The sequence below is a fragment of the Juglans regia genome, chromosome 7 (assembly GCF_001411555.2).
Source record: "Juglans regia cultivar Chandler chromosome 7, Walnut 2.0, whole genome shotgun sequence".
In the NCBI taxonomy this organism is placed as follows: Eukaryota; Viridiplantae; Streptophyta; class Magnoliopsida; order Fagales; family Juglandaceae; genus Juglans; species Juglans regia.
The window spans coordinates 5,601,255-5,619,877 of NC_049907.1; the positions used below are offsets into that span (position 1 = coordinate 5,601,255).

Genomic DNA, 18,623 nt, shown 5'->3' on the forward strand with positions numbered 1-18,623 from the left:
CGACAAGCAAACTTAGGATGAAAAGAGATCGTTTTGGTAAAAAATAAAAATAAATAAATAAAGAGCTTAGAGGCAAAAGGGAACAAACAAGTGAATACCTTGTCAGCCATCCAAAACAAAATCTTTGGAAAATAAAATCTTTCTCAAACTATTTAACAGTTTTAAAACCCAAAATTTCTCTTTTCTTTCATTTTACTTCATTCTCTCAGCAACCAAATAGAGGTTCAAGCAAATGGGGGAAAAAAAAAAAAGGTTCCACAAAGAATAGAGTGAAAGAAAGAGAGAATATTTGGGATTATTTGTGCTCTTCTTCTCATTTTTTTCTTTCAGCGTCAGAGTGCTCGAAGAGTTTGTCCTCCAAGTGAGTCTACCGAGTCATCTGCAACTAAGTATAACTCGTTCGAGGGTTGTCGGCGACGGGAAACTGACTCCTCTATCACAAAAGGCTATGGGAAGGGAAGGGAAAGGGGAGAGAGAGAGAGAGACGGGCGAGGGGAAAGGGAAGGAAAAGCAAGAAAAAAAAAATTAACGGACGTGATACTGCCACGTCCGTTTGTAGATTCTTTTTGTGGGACCTATTTGTATCTCTAGTATTTTTCTCTTATATAACAAGCTTGTAATAAATATTAATATAACTTTATTTTTGTATATTCCATTACTGCTAATTCCCATCATATCTCTCCCGCCTAAAGAAAAAATTAAAGGAAAGAAAAGGAAATTAAAGAAAACTCCGCACAGCCATAAATAGTAGTGGAGACCACAGATAACATAGCTTACCACTGTCAACCACGTACTCCTCGTTCTGAATGGATTGTTCGAAGCTTATCCATGGAGACATTTACTCTCTTAAGTATAAACACAAGAAGACAGGAACAAGGCCAAAATGCATGTCAGTTTCAACCAAAGATCACGTCCAATAATTTCCAGCATGCAAAACTAATTTGTGAGGACAGAAACCTACCTTCATCATCTGGTACATGAATCATGTCCTAGTATATCAACTTCATCATCTTTTTTTTTTTTTTAAAAAAAAAAAAAATTGAAAACGCGACAAGTTAATCACATTCATAAAGGTGAGATAAGTACTAATTGGCACCAAAGACATGTAAGTGATCATATATGTACATGAGAGCTAGGCATTATTAATCCTAGATCAGAAAGGCACAGAAATGGATAATAATATTGCAGAAGAACAACAGAGGGAAGTGGAGACAAAAGAAGAGGCAGATCAAGAAGCTGGCGGATTAGCTTTGCAAGCTGGTGCTGGAGGTCGGCAGCCTCGCCAACATGATGACATCTTCTCCAACGCTACAATTACTACTTCTAGTGCTGCTGGCCGTAGTGGTTTTTCCTCGGAGCATTATGGTGGAACTGAGAGTACTGTCGTTGAAGGAGGTAAGGGATCAAATAGAACAAAAACAAATACTCTTTTTTAGAAAGTACGTACGCTACATGACTAATTCCTAAGATAATCTGCAATATTTGAGTTAATTCTCTAATGAAGAAAACATTCAAGAAAATGGGAACTCGTGAAAAGTTTTATACAAGTCTTCTAATGTTTTCGTGATCTTTTAATTTCTGGCCGGTATATTAATGGTACGCAATAAAAAATACACAAGCTAATTTCCAAATATAGATGCAAGCGTGAATTAATGCAAAAAGTCATGACAAGGTGCTTCTTTTTCTTAATTTTATTAGTGTTGTTGGGTTTTTATTTTTTAACAATTTCAAGACTTCCATGCGTTTCTCTTCTCTTTTACCTTTTTTCTTTCATGTGTTGATTGGTAATTTGGGTCTGTATTGTGTCTAAGTTATGAGTATTAAATTATATGAGTTAATCTGAACACTACCCATTTAATTAAACGAATCAAACTTTAAAATCTTAAAATGATCCAAATAAATAATGAGGAACAAAACATGACCTGTTCAACCCGTTTAATAATTAATTTTTATTAGATTAAATTGGACACGAACCATTTAACCTAATAATTTAACCATTTTCACATAAATTGGTTGAATTAACACATATATTTATTTTAAACGTAATTAATATAATTTTATATATAATATAAGGATAAATATATAAATAATTTACAATTACAACTAAATTCGTGATAAAATATTTTATTATCAATATCCATGGTACTACATAAGAAAATTACTTATTAACAAGAAAATTTAATAGTTTGATATATCAAGTAACTAAATACTAATATTAATATTACATCCCAACAGTTAAAAAAAAATATATAATTAAATATTTATAAAATTTGAAAATAAAATCTATTCATATTATATGATCGATTGATTGCAAGTTTTGAGAGTTAATTTACAATTAATCCATTTATTATTAATCATGTCTTATCAAGTCAGTCAATTTATTATCAAATCCAACCTCACTAATTATTTTGTGTCATACGTTCTTGTCAGGTTTACTGGTCATGTCATATGTTCCTGGTACTCAAAATTACTAGTCAAGCTAAAAAATTGACCGTATAAATTAGAAAAAAACAACAATAATGTCAATCTTATTTTGCATATTTTGGAAGAATATATTTTCATACGAAAATATGGTACTGTGACGTATTAATATTTTGGCTGTGGAATATTCTAATCTAAGGAATGGATCACTCGTCACATTCATCATAATATTTGTAATTAAAAACGTTTTGAACATATAATATATATATGAAAAATACTTTAGTCACAAAAATATTATACAAAGTTAAACACAAACTGATGTGGCTTGATAAACATATAAAAAAATATTATAAAATTATTTTTATTATAAAATAAATCTAATAAATTTTATAAAAACACATCAATTTATAAATTTACTTTATTTATAAGGAATCGTAAAAAATGGCCAAATGGTATTATTTTTCTAATATGGCAGATTTATACGCTTGTAATTTCGGCCGTCCGTGAAGTTTCATGAGTAGTACTCACTACCCATCCCAATAAAATAAAACAAATAATATTAAAAAAAATAATATAAGTATTTAATTTTTTTACTGTTCATGTATTTAATATTTTTTTTAAAATTTTTTTTACTTATTGATTAAGAAAACGGCTATTAGTGTATCAGTATTTTATTTTATTTTTTAAAGATGTTTAAATATGTTTAAAAAATGTTTGAAATAAAAAACTAAAAACAAAAGTTTAATATTCTGGCACACCAAGCGGGCAAATTGAGGGGCATCGTAGCACTACCACTTTAAAAAACATTTTGAATAATATTATATACAATTTTTTTTCTCTATGATTTTTGTAAAAAAGTAGATCTTACTAATAAAAAATAATTTTTTTATACTTATTTTAAGATGTGATCCACTATTTTATAAAGAATCGTGCGGTGCTCGATCGTCTATTACAAAGAATTGTCCTAGGACAATATTGCACCCTGACTTGATCTGGCGGATCAGGTGGAGAAAGAAAAAGCAAGCAACATTAATCTTCCCATAATTTGCATATATATAATAAATTCAATAATCTCCAAACAAAAATAGTCATGATCTGGATGATGATCTGCTGGATGCATGGTTTCAGGTCAATTAATCTCGTATGAATATTATGAAGTGAAAAATGAAGGTGTTGATTTTCTTGATCCCAAGACCAGTCCTGGACATGTTATATTGGACGTTGCAACAAAGAGGTTTGGCTATCAAACTATTGGTGGAGAGCTGGTTGAGCAAACTGCAGCATTCAGTCCTGATACTTCCATCAATATTATTGGGACATCTGAACCAACAGCTGGGAGATATGAGCAGTTTGAGTACTTCACAAAAGAAAGCCATGATCAAGTACTGCAGCAGAAAGAAACGTATTTTGAAACTGTTTACGAGAATCCAGAGATAAGTGAGCTCTACTGCCCTAAATGTAAAGTTCACATTCACATAGTCCTTATACCCAATAGATCAGATGATGAATTGAGGTGCCCAACCTGCTCCGAATTTCTCAGGCCCATAGGTACATTATGTTACGTGCATATATAATACTATATTTTGCAGTAGTTTGAGCACTAATATGTATTTCTTTCATACTACCTTGAATCTTTCCTGTTTGCGACTCAAGAATATATATACACGTATATATAGCAGACTAGTATTAGAGTTTGATTCAGAAAATTTATGTGTTGGACGCAGACTTTATCAGTAATATTCTGTGTCTGATCTATAGCTTGCAAAATTACATGTTGTGAAATTCATCATATGAGTTCAGATTAACCTTCTGACGATTTAGTTGTTTACTGCATGGTTTCAGGTGAATTTTCTTCTGAATCTTCTGAGTTGAAAAATGAAAGTGGTGGAGTAGATGTCACAGAAGAAAAAAGAATTGAAATTCAATTAACCAGTGGTGAAATAAACATTGAAGATGAGGATAAAACTAAGAACATGATAAGCAGTACACCTGTTGTAGATCCTCCACCTTCCAAGAACTTGCTCCTGGAGAAAATTGCAACTGATACTTCCATCACTGTAATAACTGAAAAAGAAGAGAGAGGCGGCTTTAACTTGACAAAAGAAAGAGAAGTACTGGAAGAGACAGATCTTCATCTTGAAACTCATAATCATGTAGACAAGAAGCCGAAGATATATGAGTTCTGCCCTAAATGTAGAGTCTGCATCGACAAGATCCTTATTCGCTGTAGATATGATGAATTTAGGTGCCCATCGTGCTTCGAATTTCTCAAACCTATAGGTACCTTTGCATTCTTATTTGCTACTTACTGTATTGCAGTAGTGCTTTGATAAAATCAATCTTATGGCCGTATGCTACTTCCATAATTATTTGCAGGCACGAAACCTTGTTACTGTGTTTGGAAACTATATATTCATGAATGTCATTTATTCTCTTTTCTGTTAATTGTTGGCTGATCTATCATAAGAAGGGAAGCTAATTAACTATATTGTACTCATATGAACAGGCCGTGGCTGGTTCTTTCAAAAGCCTGTACCTGCTGTCGACCCAGGTAATATGTATGCTCTTTCAAACTTTTTTGGCAATCCTTTGCTATTTCTATATATGAAGTTCTCAGGAGTTTAATCAAGACTGATGAATTTGGTAACAGTTTGGAAGCTATGAAAAGCGGTTTTTGGTTTTGAAATCAGATAGAAAGTGATTAATGTTGAGGAATAATCTCATAATATTGTCTGTGGACAATGTCTTAGGCATGTTTATAAGGAATGAACAATCATCTCTTATAAAACCGATTTTATGAGATGAGTTAGGCCCATGAACTTCTTCATGGTATCAGAGTCTACCACAGAAGAATGGAGGCTCACACTATCTACCTGTAACAAGGACTAGGAATAATACTGGCCTGTACGTGAGGGAGAGTGTTGAGAAATAATCTCACATTGCCTGTGGACAAGGTCTTGGACATATATATAAGGAATGAATAATCCTCTTTTGAAAAACCGATTTTATGAAATGAGTAATTAGCCCCATACACTGATTTTAGCTTCTAACAGAACTGATCTCCCTAGCTAACATGGTACAGGCGATCTTATGGATTAAAGGCTGTGGTGCCCGAAACTATATGAGGTGCATTTGTAACTTATTAACGAAACAAACAATGCAGCTTACACAAGTGATCTTCCTAAAATTTCAACAAGCATATAACAGTTCATACTTCATAAAAGTACAGTAAATCTTAGAGTTCAACCTTTCAATACAAGAAAAGTACTTTATTGATTTCTTCAGCCTGTGGGAGACCAATCACGTCTACGCATTTGTAATACACAAATGTGCTCAAACACACCTTTTCTAGCAGTAGTGAAAGTTTCATTTCTTGTTTGATTGTGGAACAACAGCTAGATCAAGCTAGCATGCATGCAGCTCTCCAAAATGCACTAAATGCTTCTTTTCTATTTTCACGCTTAGCTCTATTTTTCATATGGTGTCTTCAATGCATTATTATGCAGGAAATAAAAAACCCATTGAACCAGAACCAGAGGATATTGTTCATCCACTTAAACCACAGACACTGACTCCACCAAGCTGGACTCTTCAACAACATAGTGCCATAAAGTTGGAGATCCTAAAAAGTATCGTTTATGGTGGTTTGATAGAATCAATCACAAGCTTATCGGTTGTGTCATCTGCAGCTAGTGCAGCTGCTGCCACATGTAAGTGTTCATATTTTTTTGCTTTTTAGTCTTCTTTTACAATGGTGCAGAAACTCTGTGTATGAAATAATTGCAACTATCTCCTCATGTTTGCTATTCTGGACATTTCCAGCACGAGCATTTGGCACATAGTTGATTATACTAAGCTAGTATTACTAGGCCATGCATGTAACCATCATAACCGCTAATATCTTTCTTTAGCAGAGTTGGTTATAATCTTTTGTAGTTCAAAGCTTTGTTGAACCATTATTATTTTTAAATTTTATACAAATAATTATCAAGGTAATTTCTTTGCAAGTAAGATGAAATTCCAAGTAAAGATATATTTCTATTAGCAGATAAAGTACTTGTAGCTTACCTATAATTCATTGGTTAAATAACTAAATCAACAATAAAACTAACAAACAATTGTCGTATTGCAGTGAACATTGTAGCCTTGGCATTGGCAAACCTGATTGGTGGACTTTTCGTCATTGGTCATAATGTGAGTTCTTTTCTTATTTCTTATTTTTATTTTCTTCCAAAATTACATTGCATGATGTGTAAATACATATCCATTCATGCAAAATCCTGGTTTCACCATATATTTGTTTCATGAACATGTTTTTTCTTAGTACTTCAACAAAGGTATGCCATGAAATATCATGAGATTATTCTTCTTTTTTCTTTGCCCCAAAAACCTTCTATTTTCAATTTGATTAATTTTCACCAATGGTAATAAACAAAAAAAATCCTATCTTTTTAAGTTTTTTTGCCTCATTTTCTTACAACATGTCATGATTAACAAATTGGCAGTTCAAATAATATGATCAAGTGTTATGGAAGTTGTTTCAGTTTAATTAACTTTAAGCTCATTGATTTGGAACTTGCCTTACAGCTTCTGGAACTGAAGAATGATCAATCTAGAGTGACCTCGGATGAAACAGATGATGAACAAGAAGCTGCGGGTCGGTACCAAGAAGTACTGGGCCAGAAAAGGAATTTCATCCTCCATGCCTCAGTTGCAGTATTATCATTCCTTGTTTTTGGGTTGGTGCCTCCAGTGGTGTATGGCTTCTCATTTTACAAGAGTGACGAGAGGTCCCTCAAGATGGCAGCAGTCGCAGCAGCTTCTCTTGCATGCATCACTGTACTTGCCAATGCCAAGGCTTACGTCCAAAAGCCACCAAACTGGTACATTTATGTTACAACTGTGCTGCACTACGTTGTACTTGGGGTTGGAGCCGCCGGCATTTCTTACTTAGCAGGTTTCCTCCTCAACAAACTCATTCAGAAGCTTGGTTGGTTTGAGTAAAGTACTGCAACTATGATCTCTTGGTCCCCCTTCGTATATATATGTTCATCAATGTGCTACCTACCTTCTTTGTTTTTGCACCCATTTTTCCTTTTTCTTTAACTTCCCGAATCAGTAACAACACAGTGAATAGTGTGTGATATGAAAGCCTTTTTTAGACTGAAATGTAGAAGCCCTCTAAAGAGAGGGACTTCTTCAAAAAATTGGCGTATGCCGTTATCTGCGGCGAGCACACGGTATTCTTTAGTAAAAGGCGAAAGAATAGTTCGCTCTGTGCTCACCGCGCGGCTGCGTGATTTAGAACAGAAGTTCACTTTCCTTTTTATGGTTGTTCTCTTGTTCTGACTATGTTGCTTCTTTCCAGTGTGGGATTTGCATCAATGATAACAGCACTTAAGCCCACGTGCAACACAGTCATGCCTAAGATAAGTCGCACGTGTGACTAGATTTAGTTGAGCTTATTGAGTGGTAAGTCAACTACTTCAAGGGAATTAACTCACTGAGATTGCCATGGCTTGTTTGGAAGCAAAACCAATCCCATTACACAGCTAAATATTGGTATATTAGCCTTTAGGTAAAGAGAAATGCCCCTACTTTTAAATTGATTTTTTTTTATCAATCACTTAATTAAATAGCAATTACCTGAAATGTATCACGCAGCAAATGTAACTAGAATAATAAAATCAAAGATAAAAAAGAGTATTACTCTTAAATATAATTTGAGCAAGTGAGGCTCGGAGAGGCGGCCATTTTCTAACATGTTTCCAATCATTTGCCAATTTTCTCTCTTCAGATTATCTTTATTCTTTTTTTTTATTGATACAGTGTTTCCAGAAATAATGTTCTGACTAATCTCGAGAGTGCACAGGTCTTCGATAAGAAATTTTTTACAAGTACACATCAGGTAACTTCAAAGAAAAATCTCTCAGTTTGATGGTCACTAAAGATTATTTGTACTAAAGGGAATTTGAACTTTAGACCTAGAGGGAGCATACCCCAAGCCTACCTAAAGGCCTTTACCACTAGAGCCAACCACAGTCCGGACCATCTTTATATTAGCTAACTTCACGAGTCTTACGGTAGCCAATTCCAAGTTACTTTATAAGGATGTCGGACACACCATAACCGTTTTAAGGCTTAAGCAGGGTTTGTCAGGATTTGTCCAGATCTTGTATCCATTGTGCTTGTGAGCTGTGGGATAAAAGAAATGTTGCAAAGGTGCAATTCCAATACAAACTTAAATGACTAGACAGTTCATCGGCACTACGAATTGTCCTATTTGCATTAATCAGCCATATTTCCTTGAAGTTGCTAGCAATAATTGCAAACCTGGAAGTAAATCTCCATAAAAAGGACAAACAAATGTAAAACGAAACATGGGACTAGTAACATGGCTGAAATTTTTATTCACCTCAAATAGGTCTATGCACAGTCACAACAAATGAGTTACAGTATATACCAAAGTGGAAGATCAAATGGGCATCAATTTAAACGCTTAAAAAGCTATAATTTTGTTGACCCATTTTTGGGTATCACACTAGTCAAGAATGAATTAAAACATCCATCTTGGAGAAGAATGAACAGCACTTTGCCGGGGTCTGTTGGGCGGCTCTAAGTTGTTCTGCTGCTCAAAATTGTTCCGCTTCTTCATGATTGATGATACAGTTGGGCTGAAGTAGTCGTTACTCCTTTGAGAAGTTGCTGCTTGTGAATACATCTTCCTTCCGTGGATGAAGCTCCTATGCTTCTCTAGCAGTGCCCTACGGGCCACCGAGTTCCTTTGGACAATCCCTGATCTATTGTAATTTACACAACTCTGGCTCCTTCCCACTTGCTGAAACTTTCCCTCTCTAGGAATCGTATAATTTCTACTCTCAGCAGTTTCTGCAGAGTACATAGTCTCACCCTCACTGCTATACCCATTCTGCATTTCTGAGACTTCTATTGGAGATGAGCTGGACTGAACCTCACTTTGTGCCCCATTTACAGAACCTGTTGAGGCAATCTCGGCATCAGCACCAGGACTCATGACTACTTTATCCTTGATATGGTCTTCTCTTAATAAACTATGTGGAGGAAGTTGCTTGATATAATTCTCATCAGAGCAAATGGGCGGTTGTTTGGCTGGCGGAAGCAGTAATCCTGCTCTGGCAACCTTTGGAGGGAAATTAATATCCAAAAGTTGGATTTGTGCACTTTCCTTCTTCCTAAGAGGAACTGAAGTTAACTTTGGTGATTCATAAATTTCTGGAGTTGGAATTCCCTGCACATGGATTGCATGCATATCATTTTTCAGGGTTTCCCCTTCAACATTGTTTGTTGTAGCAGATCGGATTGGCACAGGCTGATCCCTGGCTTTTGAGAATGTATTTGATGAAGATGGGGTTCCATCACAATCAGCTTCTGTTGACTTAAAAACTTGACGCAGTGTGAATGAAGCACAAGAATGCTCACTCTTCTGGCTTGCAGACATCAATCGAATGATTGGCAACTTTGGTTTGTTAAGTTCATCAAGACTGCCTTCCCAATGCTGGTTTAACCAATCACAGACAATGGGGATAGGGATGCCAAATTGCATAGGAAGATCTTTCTTCCAAGATGACGTGGATGATGACGAAGTTGAAGAGGACTTGGCATTTGGAGATGTGGCTAGTTTCATAGGATCACAGATCATGAATGCAAGATTGCCTTGTACATCGAATCCAGCAGACCCAGGACTCCATATTACTCCATCCGTTGACAGTTTTATGAGATTGTCAGTGGCAATCACCACCTTCCCTTCACCAACTGTTAATTCCCTTTTCTCTGTGTAGCCCAAGAGGTAAACTACACTTCCAAGATCCAGGTTTGGTTTAGAACAGGTTTTCAAGTAGTGAGGCTGCTGCCCCTGGGCATTTGAGTCTCCATCCATGGCATCTAAACCCACGATTGTCAGATCTAAAACTGAGCTGGTAATAAAAAACCTGAAACCAGCCAACGGACATGAGAAAATGCATTGGAGGAAAAAAAAAAAAATGCACAGCCTAGGATAATTCATGATGCAATCGCGAGGAAAAAGAGGAAAGTCCCCAAAGTATATTAAAGGCCAACCAAGGTAACAATTACTAACTAAAAATTAAAGTTAACAACCATAATATACAAACAAATATGAATATATATATATATATATAAATATATATTAGAACCCCATCCCCAAATATAGAAGAATAAGCTTCCTAATCAAACATTAGGCCTTGACTTCTCAGATCAACTGAATAAACCTCCAAGGACTACCCATCGATGTTCTAGAGTTCCTTTCTTGTATTGACTCGACAACATACCTTTCCACAGCACTGCTACATCATAAATATAGATCTCATATTAAAAGGTATGAAAAAAAATGAAAGATCATAGTTAACTGTTTCACAGAATGTCTGGCCATGTAAAAAAAGTATCTAATTTGGATAAATAAGTGATTAATAATCAACACATGTCTGACCCTCATTAACAAGTCAATCACTCTCGCACTACACATATTTCAATAGAGTTTGAGAAATCCACAAGAAGAAAATTAATCTAATGTCAATTTTTTCATAAGTAATTTAGTGTCAAAATTGATGCAATGAATAGGCCAATCAGGGAATTAGACCAGTGAATCAGCTTAGTGTCTCTGCCTTGTTTTCCTAATCTTTTTCATGGAAGGAAGCATTATCCTTTTTTATGAGCAATTGACAAGTATTATCCTACCAATGAAAAAGTAAATACTAAAAATGGCTAACTTATATTAAAAGTAAAAATAAAGGAAAGAGAAAACCCTAGTTTCTACGTAGGTCAAATTCATAACTCCCTAAATATATAAATTCTAATGACCACTGACATGACAGACATCGCAAGTATAATAGCAGAACATTATTAACAAGCACCACCGTTGTATTTATCACTCATGGACATGGTCTATTGGAGGCTGGAGCCTTCGAGGGATTGTTGACATCAAGGTTTTCAGTTGTCTAAGATTAATATCAAGGTCTAAGCAGAATCCAATTTAATCAACCCAGGAATGGCTTCTTTATCTGGTACCATAAATAGTTTCAAAGACCCTACAACGAATAAGTCAAAAACTAGATTTGCTTATCTCTATCCCAAGAAAGAAGTAAAATTAATCTTCACATTTAAGCAGACAGCATGGGACAATGCAGTTCCATTTATGGCCATCAAAAGGATGGTGAAAGAGTTTCAGAAAGAGGTAGTGGCACTGGTGATGATGTAATGTAGCAGTAGGGCCAGGAAGTGGACAGCAGAATGAAGGTGGTGCCAAGGAAAGCTTGTAACTGTAAAGTCATTCCCCAATAAACAAGTAACCTTCTGTATACACATATTTACGTAGGTGTGGATCACATGAAGTACTAATATCTTTGAAAGCATGGCACTGCAATCTCCAAGTCAAAAAAGGGGTGAAGGCTACACTGACCCACTAAGATGTAGGTAACTAATGCCATTAGCACAATAGACTTTTCTCTGGCACACACCCTGATACATGTCTACTGAAAAATAAGACTATCTTATACATAAGCTTAGATAACAATGAAAATTATGTTTTCTGCCTTACCACATCGCATATGAATCCAAATACCTTATTTGATCTGAACTTCCATAAAAGTTAGTGAGCCCTTTGTATTATTTTCTTTAAGACTACCCGCTAATATATGGAGCACACCCAATGCATCCAAAATTGGAATGGAATGAGAGATATCTTGTTATGCAAACAGTCACACAGGTAATCTATGCACATGCCAGCTTGAGTGTAAAAGATGCAAGTTGATGGGTTCATTCTAGCTATGTAAATATTGATGTATGTGTTTATGGCCATGAAGACATGCTGGCATATAATATCCACGGATACAACATACAAGCACCCTACACAAGTACCTAAGTCAATGTAATAGCACTCAAGCAATCTAGAAATCCATCTCATTTCTCTTCACATAAACCCATCCTGTACTTACATTTTAACTCTTCTTTTATTGATTTAGATTTTTGTTACATTATTCTTTCACAACTTACTTACCTTCCAATTTTCTATTAGCATATGACAAGCTGAGGTTCAGTATTCCAAACTATTCCTCAAACCCAAAAAAACAAAAACAATAACCCAAAACAGTAAATCCCCTGATTCAACTACAGTTTAAAAGAAAACCCAAGAAACGAAACAAAACAAACTCAGAAAATGCTACATTTTCTCAGCAACAAAACAGAATCCAAAAACCCAATACCTATGAGGAACAAGAATCGCGGAGACACTGTTCTGGAGCCGGATCTCGGAACTCTCGGCAGCTGCCACCGACGGAATATTAGCGTGGGTTGTCAGCAGCAGATTGCGGTGGATCAAGAACCCGGTACCGGTTCCGGAGATTCCGGCCATGGCGGAGGCTTTGCTAGAGAAAATGGCGGCTCTCATTCTCTCGGACTTGCCCACGCCTTTGCAGAAACACCAAGACTCACTAAGAACGCCCATTTTGGGATGGTTGTGAAGAGCGCGCTCAGCTTAAAATGGTGGATCTAGCAAGCGAGGCATTGCAGGGAGTAATAAAAAAGGGTTTGCCGAGTTCAGAGATAGAGAGACGAGATGGTCGTGAACTGAGTAAAGGGTGTTGGGTACGTGTTCGAGCTGGAATTTTAGTAGAAAAAGCAGCAGAGAGAAATTGCTGTCCGAGAGAGACAGAGAGAGAGACGTGAAGTGTCGGGAGTAAGGAAAAGAAGAATTGATGGACAAGTTTCTGGAATTTCTTTTTCTTTTTATATATTCTGTTCGGTATAAAGTCCCAGGTTTCCAAGAGTCCATGTTGAATAATTTAAGGAGAAAGCTTTAAATCCGATAATCACTTCTCTAATAATATTTTTAAAAAATAAATTTATAAATTAATATAATATAATAAATTAAAATTAAAATAATTTTATAACATGAGACACCACGTCAAATTATATAAGTTTATAAATTTATTTTTATAGATTAAACATTTATCTTAACTTAAACATAAAAAAAAAATAGACAATTTGTTATTGTTTGCTGCTGTTAATGATAATTTTATTAACGTGATTAAAAAAATATATAAAAAATACGTGATTGCAATAAATATTTAAATAAAAATAAAAAGTCAAGTGGTTCAGCCCTTGTTTATACGGTCTTTGAATGCTATGCGGAGAAAACGTGTGAAACAATAATTGCATTAAAATATTTGGTTGACAGAATTTAATATAAATAATTAAAACCTTAACTATATTGTTTCCTACTAAAGACATATAATTTACATAAAAATGATTTATCTTCAAAGTCAAATAATACTTATTTTTCCTTTTCATTTTTGCTTTTCTTTTCCTTTTTTCTACGTTTCACAGCAATAACGTTCTTTCTTTTTATACTTTTTTTCACAGTAACATTACCTTTTTCCCTTTACGGTGGCGTGAGCACAGCTGCTATTGAAGTATACATTTTCACATGAAAAAAGATATTTATAAATGTGAATTATACAACCATTACATAATTATTTAAAAATAAATAAATAAAACATGATATTCAGATAAAAAAAAATTTAATTTTTAATAATAAATCTCACTTTTTTTTAAAGTGATTACTGGACGTTTACGAACAATACGAACAATTGAATGTAAAATTACACTTTTTCATATAAAAAATCTCTCGTTTACTTCCCCTAGTACCAAGAAAATCTTCCTCGATAACGATTATCCATTTCTAATCTCAGTTATCTTGTTTTAACAACAGTTGCTTCAGCCAAAACGGCACGTGGCTTGATGACACAATAATACCCACATCTCCAAAATGGAGATCATCGATTCGAGCCCTCTCTCAATGTATCCAAAAAAAAAAAAAAACACACACACACACAACAGTTGCTTCGAGGAATGAGAAATATCGAGTTTAAAATTTAAGTTTTCCTCAATGGTACAAGAAAATAGAAATAAAGGAGCCCAAACAATTCAAACTTTACAAACAGAAATTTTCAATCCCTATATAAAAAACAAAAAGAAATCAAAATTTTCCAGACCAACTTTTTTTTGTTTGAAAATGGCAAGTCGCCAGCCATGCGGAATGAACAAATCCAAGCATCTTTGGAATCAGTCAGAACCGACATCTACCCCTCTTGGCTTCAGATATTTCTTGGCCTCAATTATGTCCTACAAAAGAATAAACAGATTGATAACAAGGATGATCTTGATTCATGGAGCGGCAAAACAAAACCCGAACCAAAATCTGCCATCTCATATATAGTGATTCAGTACTATGAACATGAAGTATGCTGTGTAGTATTTACTTGATGAGAAATAATATTCTAAGGCCTCTACATCACACAACATCCAGATTAACCATTAAAATATAAGCAATATACCATTAAAATTAAAAAAGTGAGGCGTTACATGGCAAACGCAGGTCACCACATGATTTAAACCTCAATACTACATACGAACACAACAAAATCATAAATCTCTCCGCATATTTTAGATAAAATAAATACTGTAGTACTAACGGTAAATGCAACTTTACCTCCCAAATTCTGCATTACAATGTATCAGCTTTCTAGAGATTTTGCTATGATATATAATCAACAGTTCACTGTATTTTCAGAACAACTCTTTCACCCTTGTTTCCCCCAAGTCATTCTATAATAGTTTTGTCCAATGTAATGTTCACTTCAAAAACTTAGGCCCCGTTTGGTTTCACAGATGGTCTCAATACATCTCATCTCATCTCATCTCAAATCATCTCAACATACAAACACCATTTAAACACAAACACTTTTCAATTTCAAATTTTTGACTTTTCAACTTTTTCGTCTAATCATTATCTAATCATTACAACTTTCCCAAACTTCCAAACAAAACACAAAAAATAATTACTTTTTCAAATAAAAAAAAAAATATTAAAAAATTATATTCTAATAATATTTTAACTTTATAATATTTTTATTCAACTTTTTCTCTCTCCATTCCCAAAACCCCATAAAACATCTTAACTCAAACTATTTCACTACTATTCACAAATTTCTCATCTCATCTTATTTCATCTCATCTCATCTATGTAACGAAACGAGACCTTAATTGTTAAAAAGTAAGAGGGTCTTTTGTAGTTAAGTTGAAAACAAAAGGGGTCATCAACAAAAACAGATAGACAGATAAAGCAACAAAGAAAAACCTCACCAAATTGCACTGCATATGCCATGGAGATTTACTCAAGTTTAAAAAGAAAATAAAACTACCTGCTGCAAAAGCACTGCTTCTTGAGGACAAGTTGGAAATTGCATTAGGCCAACTCCAACCATTAACAGGCCATAGCATCCTAGGCACACTACAAAATAGATTGGTAGCTGGGAAGTTGGAAACAGGGCACACTAAGCATCATCTACAACAACAAATATATATATATATATATGAAATGGATTAATAAAGAAAAATAAACTTTTGGAAGTAACTCACTAACAAAGCATGGCTTCTTGGAACCATAGATATCTGCAAGAGGCCACCCCATAATGCAGAGATCGCCACCAATAATGTCATAATCTTGACAATATGCTTCATTGGTCTATGATAAAGTGGAGCAGATGCCTGTAAACAATACGAGAATATTATCAGAGTAGAAAGAGCTTGTAGCCTGAACAGCCGGTGGTTAAGAACAGATATCTTCTGATAGGAGCAGGAGGTGTTCCTATCTAAAAACCTGAAATCTACTACATCATTCCTTCACTGGAATAAGGGCCAGTGAGAAGCATACATTTCCTTCTTTCACTCTATGCAGTAATATCTAAACTAAAATACTATTGGCTATTTACTGGGTGTGAAGAATTCCATCATACATGCCCGGTTAATTGCAGCATCACTGTCCAAGAATATTACCCATGTCTAGAAGAATAGTCACTATTCCTACCCATTTATCATTGAAATCCTTTCTCTTCTCCCTCCCCAAGCAACATTAAAGTATGGCAGGAACCCCCCCCCCCCCTTCCTTTTTGAGTCTTTGACCCCTGTTCCTTTTACTATCTGATCCAAGGCCTGGCTAGGAAACCATTTTAACCCCAAGGACCCTTTTTATGCTACCTATCACACAAAGAGCACCTGAGCATCCATATGGATTGAAGAAAGGAGATTCTTCGTCAATATATTTCATTATAAATCATGCAATTGTGCAGTCAAAAGCCTAATAATTCACTAAATCAATTAGCTAAAACGCAGCCAATGCCAATCTATCCAGATTAACCAACTCCAAGACAAGCTACATACCAACTATACATTTTTTCGGCTCTACCCAACCCTTCTTTCAGATAGCTTTCCCCTTGTTATACCCCCAATAAAACTCGTTTGCACCCCTAGCACTTTCAATATAATGCGGTACCTTTACTTATAAAAAAAAAAATATTCTTGTCTATCAGACCACAGAGTTTGAGCAATCATTTCAAGAAAGGACTGAACATGAACCATGCTAATCAAAACAAGTGCATATGAAAATCTATTTACATTGAGCCTAAAGCAAAGCAAGAGAATTACTACTGCTAATATTTTCTATTTAAACAATGCTTAAAAAAAATATAGCCATTGGAGTCGACATTTTCAGTCAAAGAAAGCAACAGCTCGAGTATAATTTTTCAGTTGACAAAACATTTAATGGGAGAAAACAGACTGGCTTCTACATGTAAATATTTTGATAGGAACGGAAAGTAATTTGGCATAAAGGCCAATGATATGCTGCCATCAGACGGGATAAATCATACAGTTATTGCATGGTTCCAATGTAATGTAATAATGAAATGGAACTCAAAGCCCTTGCGCAATGTCCCAACATCATCTGGCAGTTTCAAGTGGAATTACCAATACCTCCAATCTTAAGCTACTTAATCAAAGCAATTGATAAGCTAAAGAATATAGCCATAATCCAAACATAAAGAACACCATAAAGTTTTTTTTTTTTTTTTCAACTTTTATATCATGAATTTTCAATAAATTAAGTTAACCCGTGGAAAACGTGAAAGGATCCTAACCCCATTGAACACAGATTTTATTTTTCCTAACCGAATTGGCATGCATTTCTTGGAACAAAAAGTAATTTGGCATAAAGGCCAATGATATGCTGCCATCAGACGGGATAAATCATAGAGTTATTGCATAGTTCCGGTATAATGTAATAGTAAAATGGAACTCAAAGCCCTTGCGCAATGTCCCAACATCATCTGGCAGTTCCAAGTGTAATTACCCAATCCTCCAATCTTAAGCTGCTTAATCAATGCAATTGATAAGTTAAAGGATATGGCAATAATCCAAACAAAGAGGTCATCATAAAGTTCTTACTTTTCAGCAGTTTTTATATCATAAATTTTTGACAGATTAAGCTAACCCATGGAAAAAAAAAAAAAAGTGGAAGGATCCTAAGCCCATTTAACAAAGATTTATAAAAGAAAGTCCCTAACCAAATTGTCGGGTATTTAATTTTTCATCATCTTCCAGATTTTCTTGCCAACCCTTCAAACACCCATATTTCGTGACAATTCATAACGCCAAATAAAACACTCATCTCATGGTTTTCAAAACGAAAAATTTATACCTAAATTTGAGCCTCGATATAAAAGGAAAATAAAATGAAAAAAAAAAACAAAGAGAACTAAGTCAACTCGAGGGAATCGGTATCTTATGCAGAGATCCAGTGAAGCTGTTCTTGAGAAGGAGATTCAATCGCGTTTACATCCACAACAAACAAATAAATAGCATATTACCGGTGTAAAAATCCCATTAAGCAATAGGAGAGTAAAGGGGTTTATTAACCTGTTAGATGCCTTCGAGCTTGAAGATCTATGGATGTAAAGGTTGGGACTTTAGGGTTTCGGTGGTAAGGGCCTCGAAGTGGAAGTGTTCGAAGTGAAGAAGGCAGTTCGGCACTTGGGTAGTTTAGTCTTCAGAAGCTCAAAACGGCACAGCTTTGGCAAGCCTTAAGGAGCTAAACGACTTAGGAGGGGGAAACGACACAGTTTAGTCTTATAAGAAGGGGCTGGGTCAGTTTATGAAAACGCACCGTTTGGAATTATAAAAACGGTGCAGTTTATCTTAAAGCATTGCTATTCATAAGCCCATACACCACACACTATAAATTTTTTTAGTTTTTTTATTTTTTTAAATTTTTTTTAATGTTTTTTTTGGTTTTATTATTCTTAAAATAATTGAAT

General features: G+C 34.9%; 3 protein-coding genes and 1 non-coding gene across 4 annotated transcripts; 1 reads left to right on the forward strand and 3 right to left on the reverse strand.

Moving 5' to 3' along the window:
* Nucleotides 1-1,097: 1,097 nt before the first annotated feature.
* LOC109013833 (membrane protein of ER body 2-like) lies at nt 1,098-7,550 on the forward strand. Its single transcript, XM_035691708.1, has 7 exons — nt 1,098-1,395; nt 3,550-3,969; nt 4,264-4,701; nt 4,928-4,972; nt 5,928-6,131; nt 6,554-6,615; nt 7,009-7,550. Exons 1-7 carry the CDS (start codon nt 1,170-1,172, stop codon nt 7,423-7,425), a joined length of 1,812 nt encoding a protein of 603 aa, XP_035547601.1. The 5' UTR covers nt 1,098-1,169; the 3' UTR covers nt 7,426-7,550.
* Nucleotides 7,551-7,596: 46 nt separating this feature from the next.
* Nucleotides 7,597-7,715, reverse strand: LOC118349134. The gene has a single exon (XR_004802124.1). It is a non-coding gene; the product is annotated as a U5 spliceosomal RNA (small nuclear RNA).
* Nucleotides 7,716-8,804: 1,089 nt separating this feature from the next.
* LOC108999608 lies at nt 8,805-13,165 on the reverse strand. Its single transcript, XM_035692700.1, has 2 exons — nt 12,675-13,165; nt 8,805-10,388 (listed from the first exon to the last, which is right to left on the reverse strand). Exons 1-2 carry the CDS (start codon nt 12,914-12,916, stop codon nt 8,978-8,980), a joined length of 1,653 nt encoding a protein of 550 aa, XP_035548593.1. The 5' UTR covers nt 12,917-13,165; the 3' UTR covers nt 8,805-8,977.
* A 1,149-nt stretch (nt 13,166-14,314) lies between these two features.
* LOC109013827 (dolichol-phosphate mannose synthase subunit 3) lies at nt 14,315-18,356 on the reverse strand. Its single transcript, XM_018996042.2, has 4 exons — nt 18,226-18,356; nt 15,892-16,020; nt 15,675-15,782; nt 14,315-14,595 (listed from the first exon to the last, which is right to left on the reverse strand). Exons 2-4 carry the CDS (start codon nt 15,991-15,993, stop codon nt 14,536-14,538), a joined length of 270 nt encoding a protein of 89 aa, XP_018851587.1. The 5' UTR covers nt 15,994-16,020; nt 18,226-18,356; the 3' UTR covers nt 14,315-14,535.
* Between the last annotated feature and the right edge of the window lie 267 nt (nt 18,357-18,623).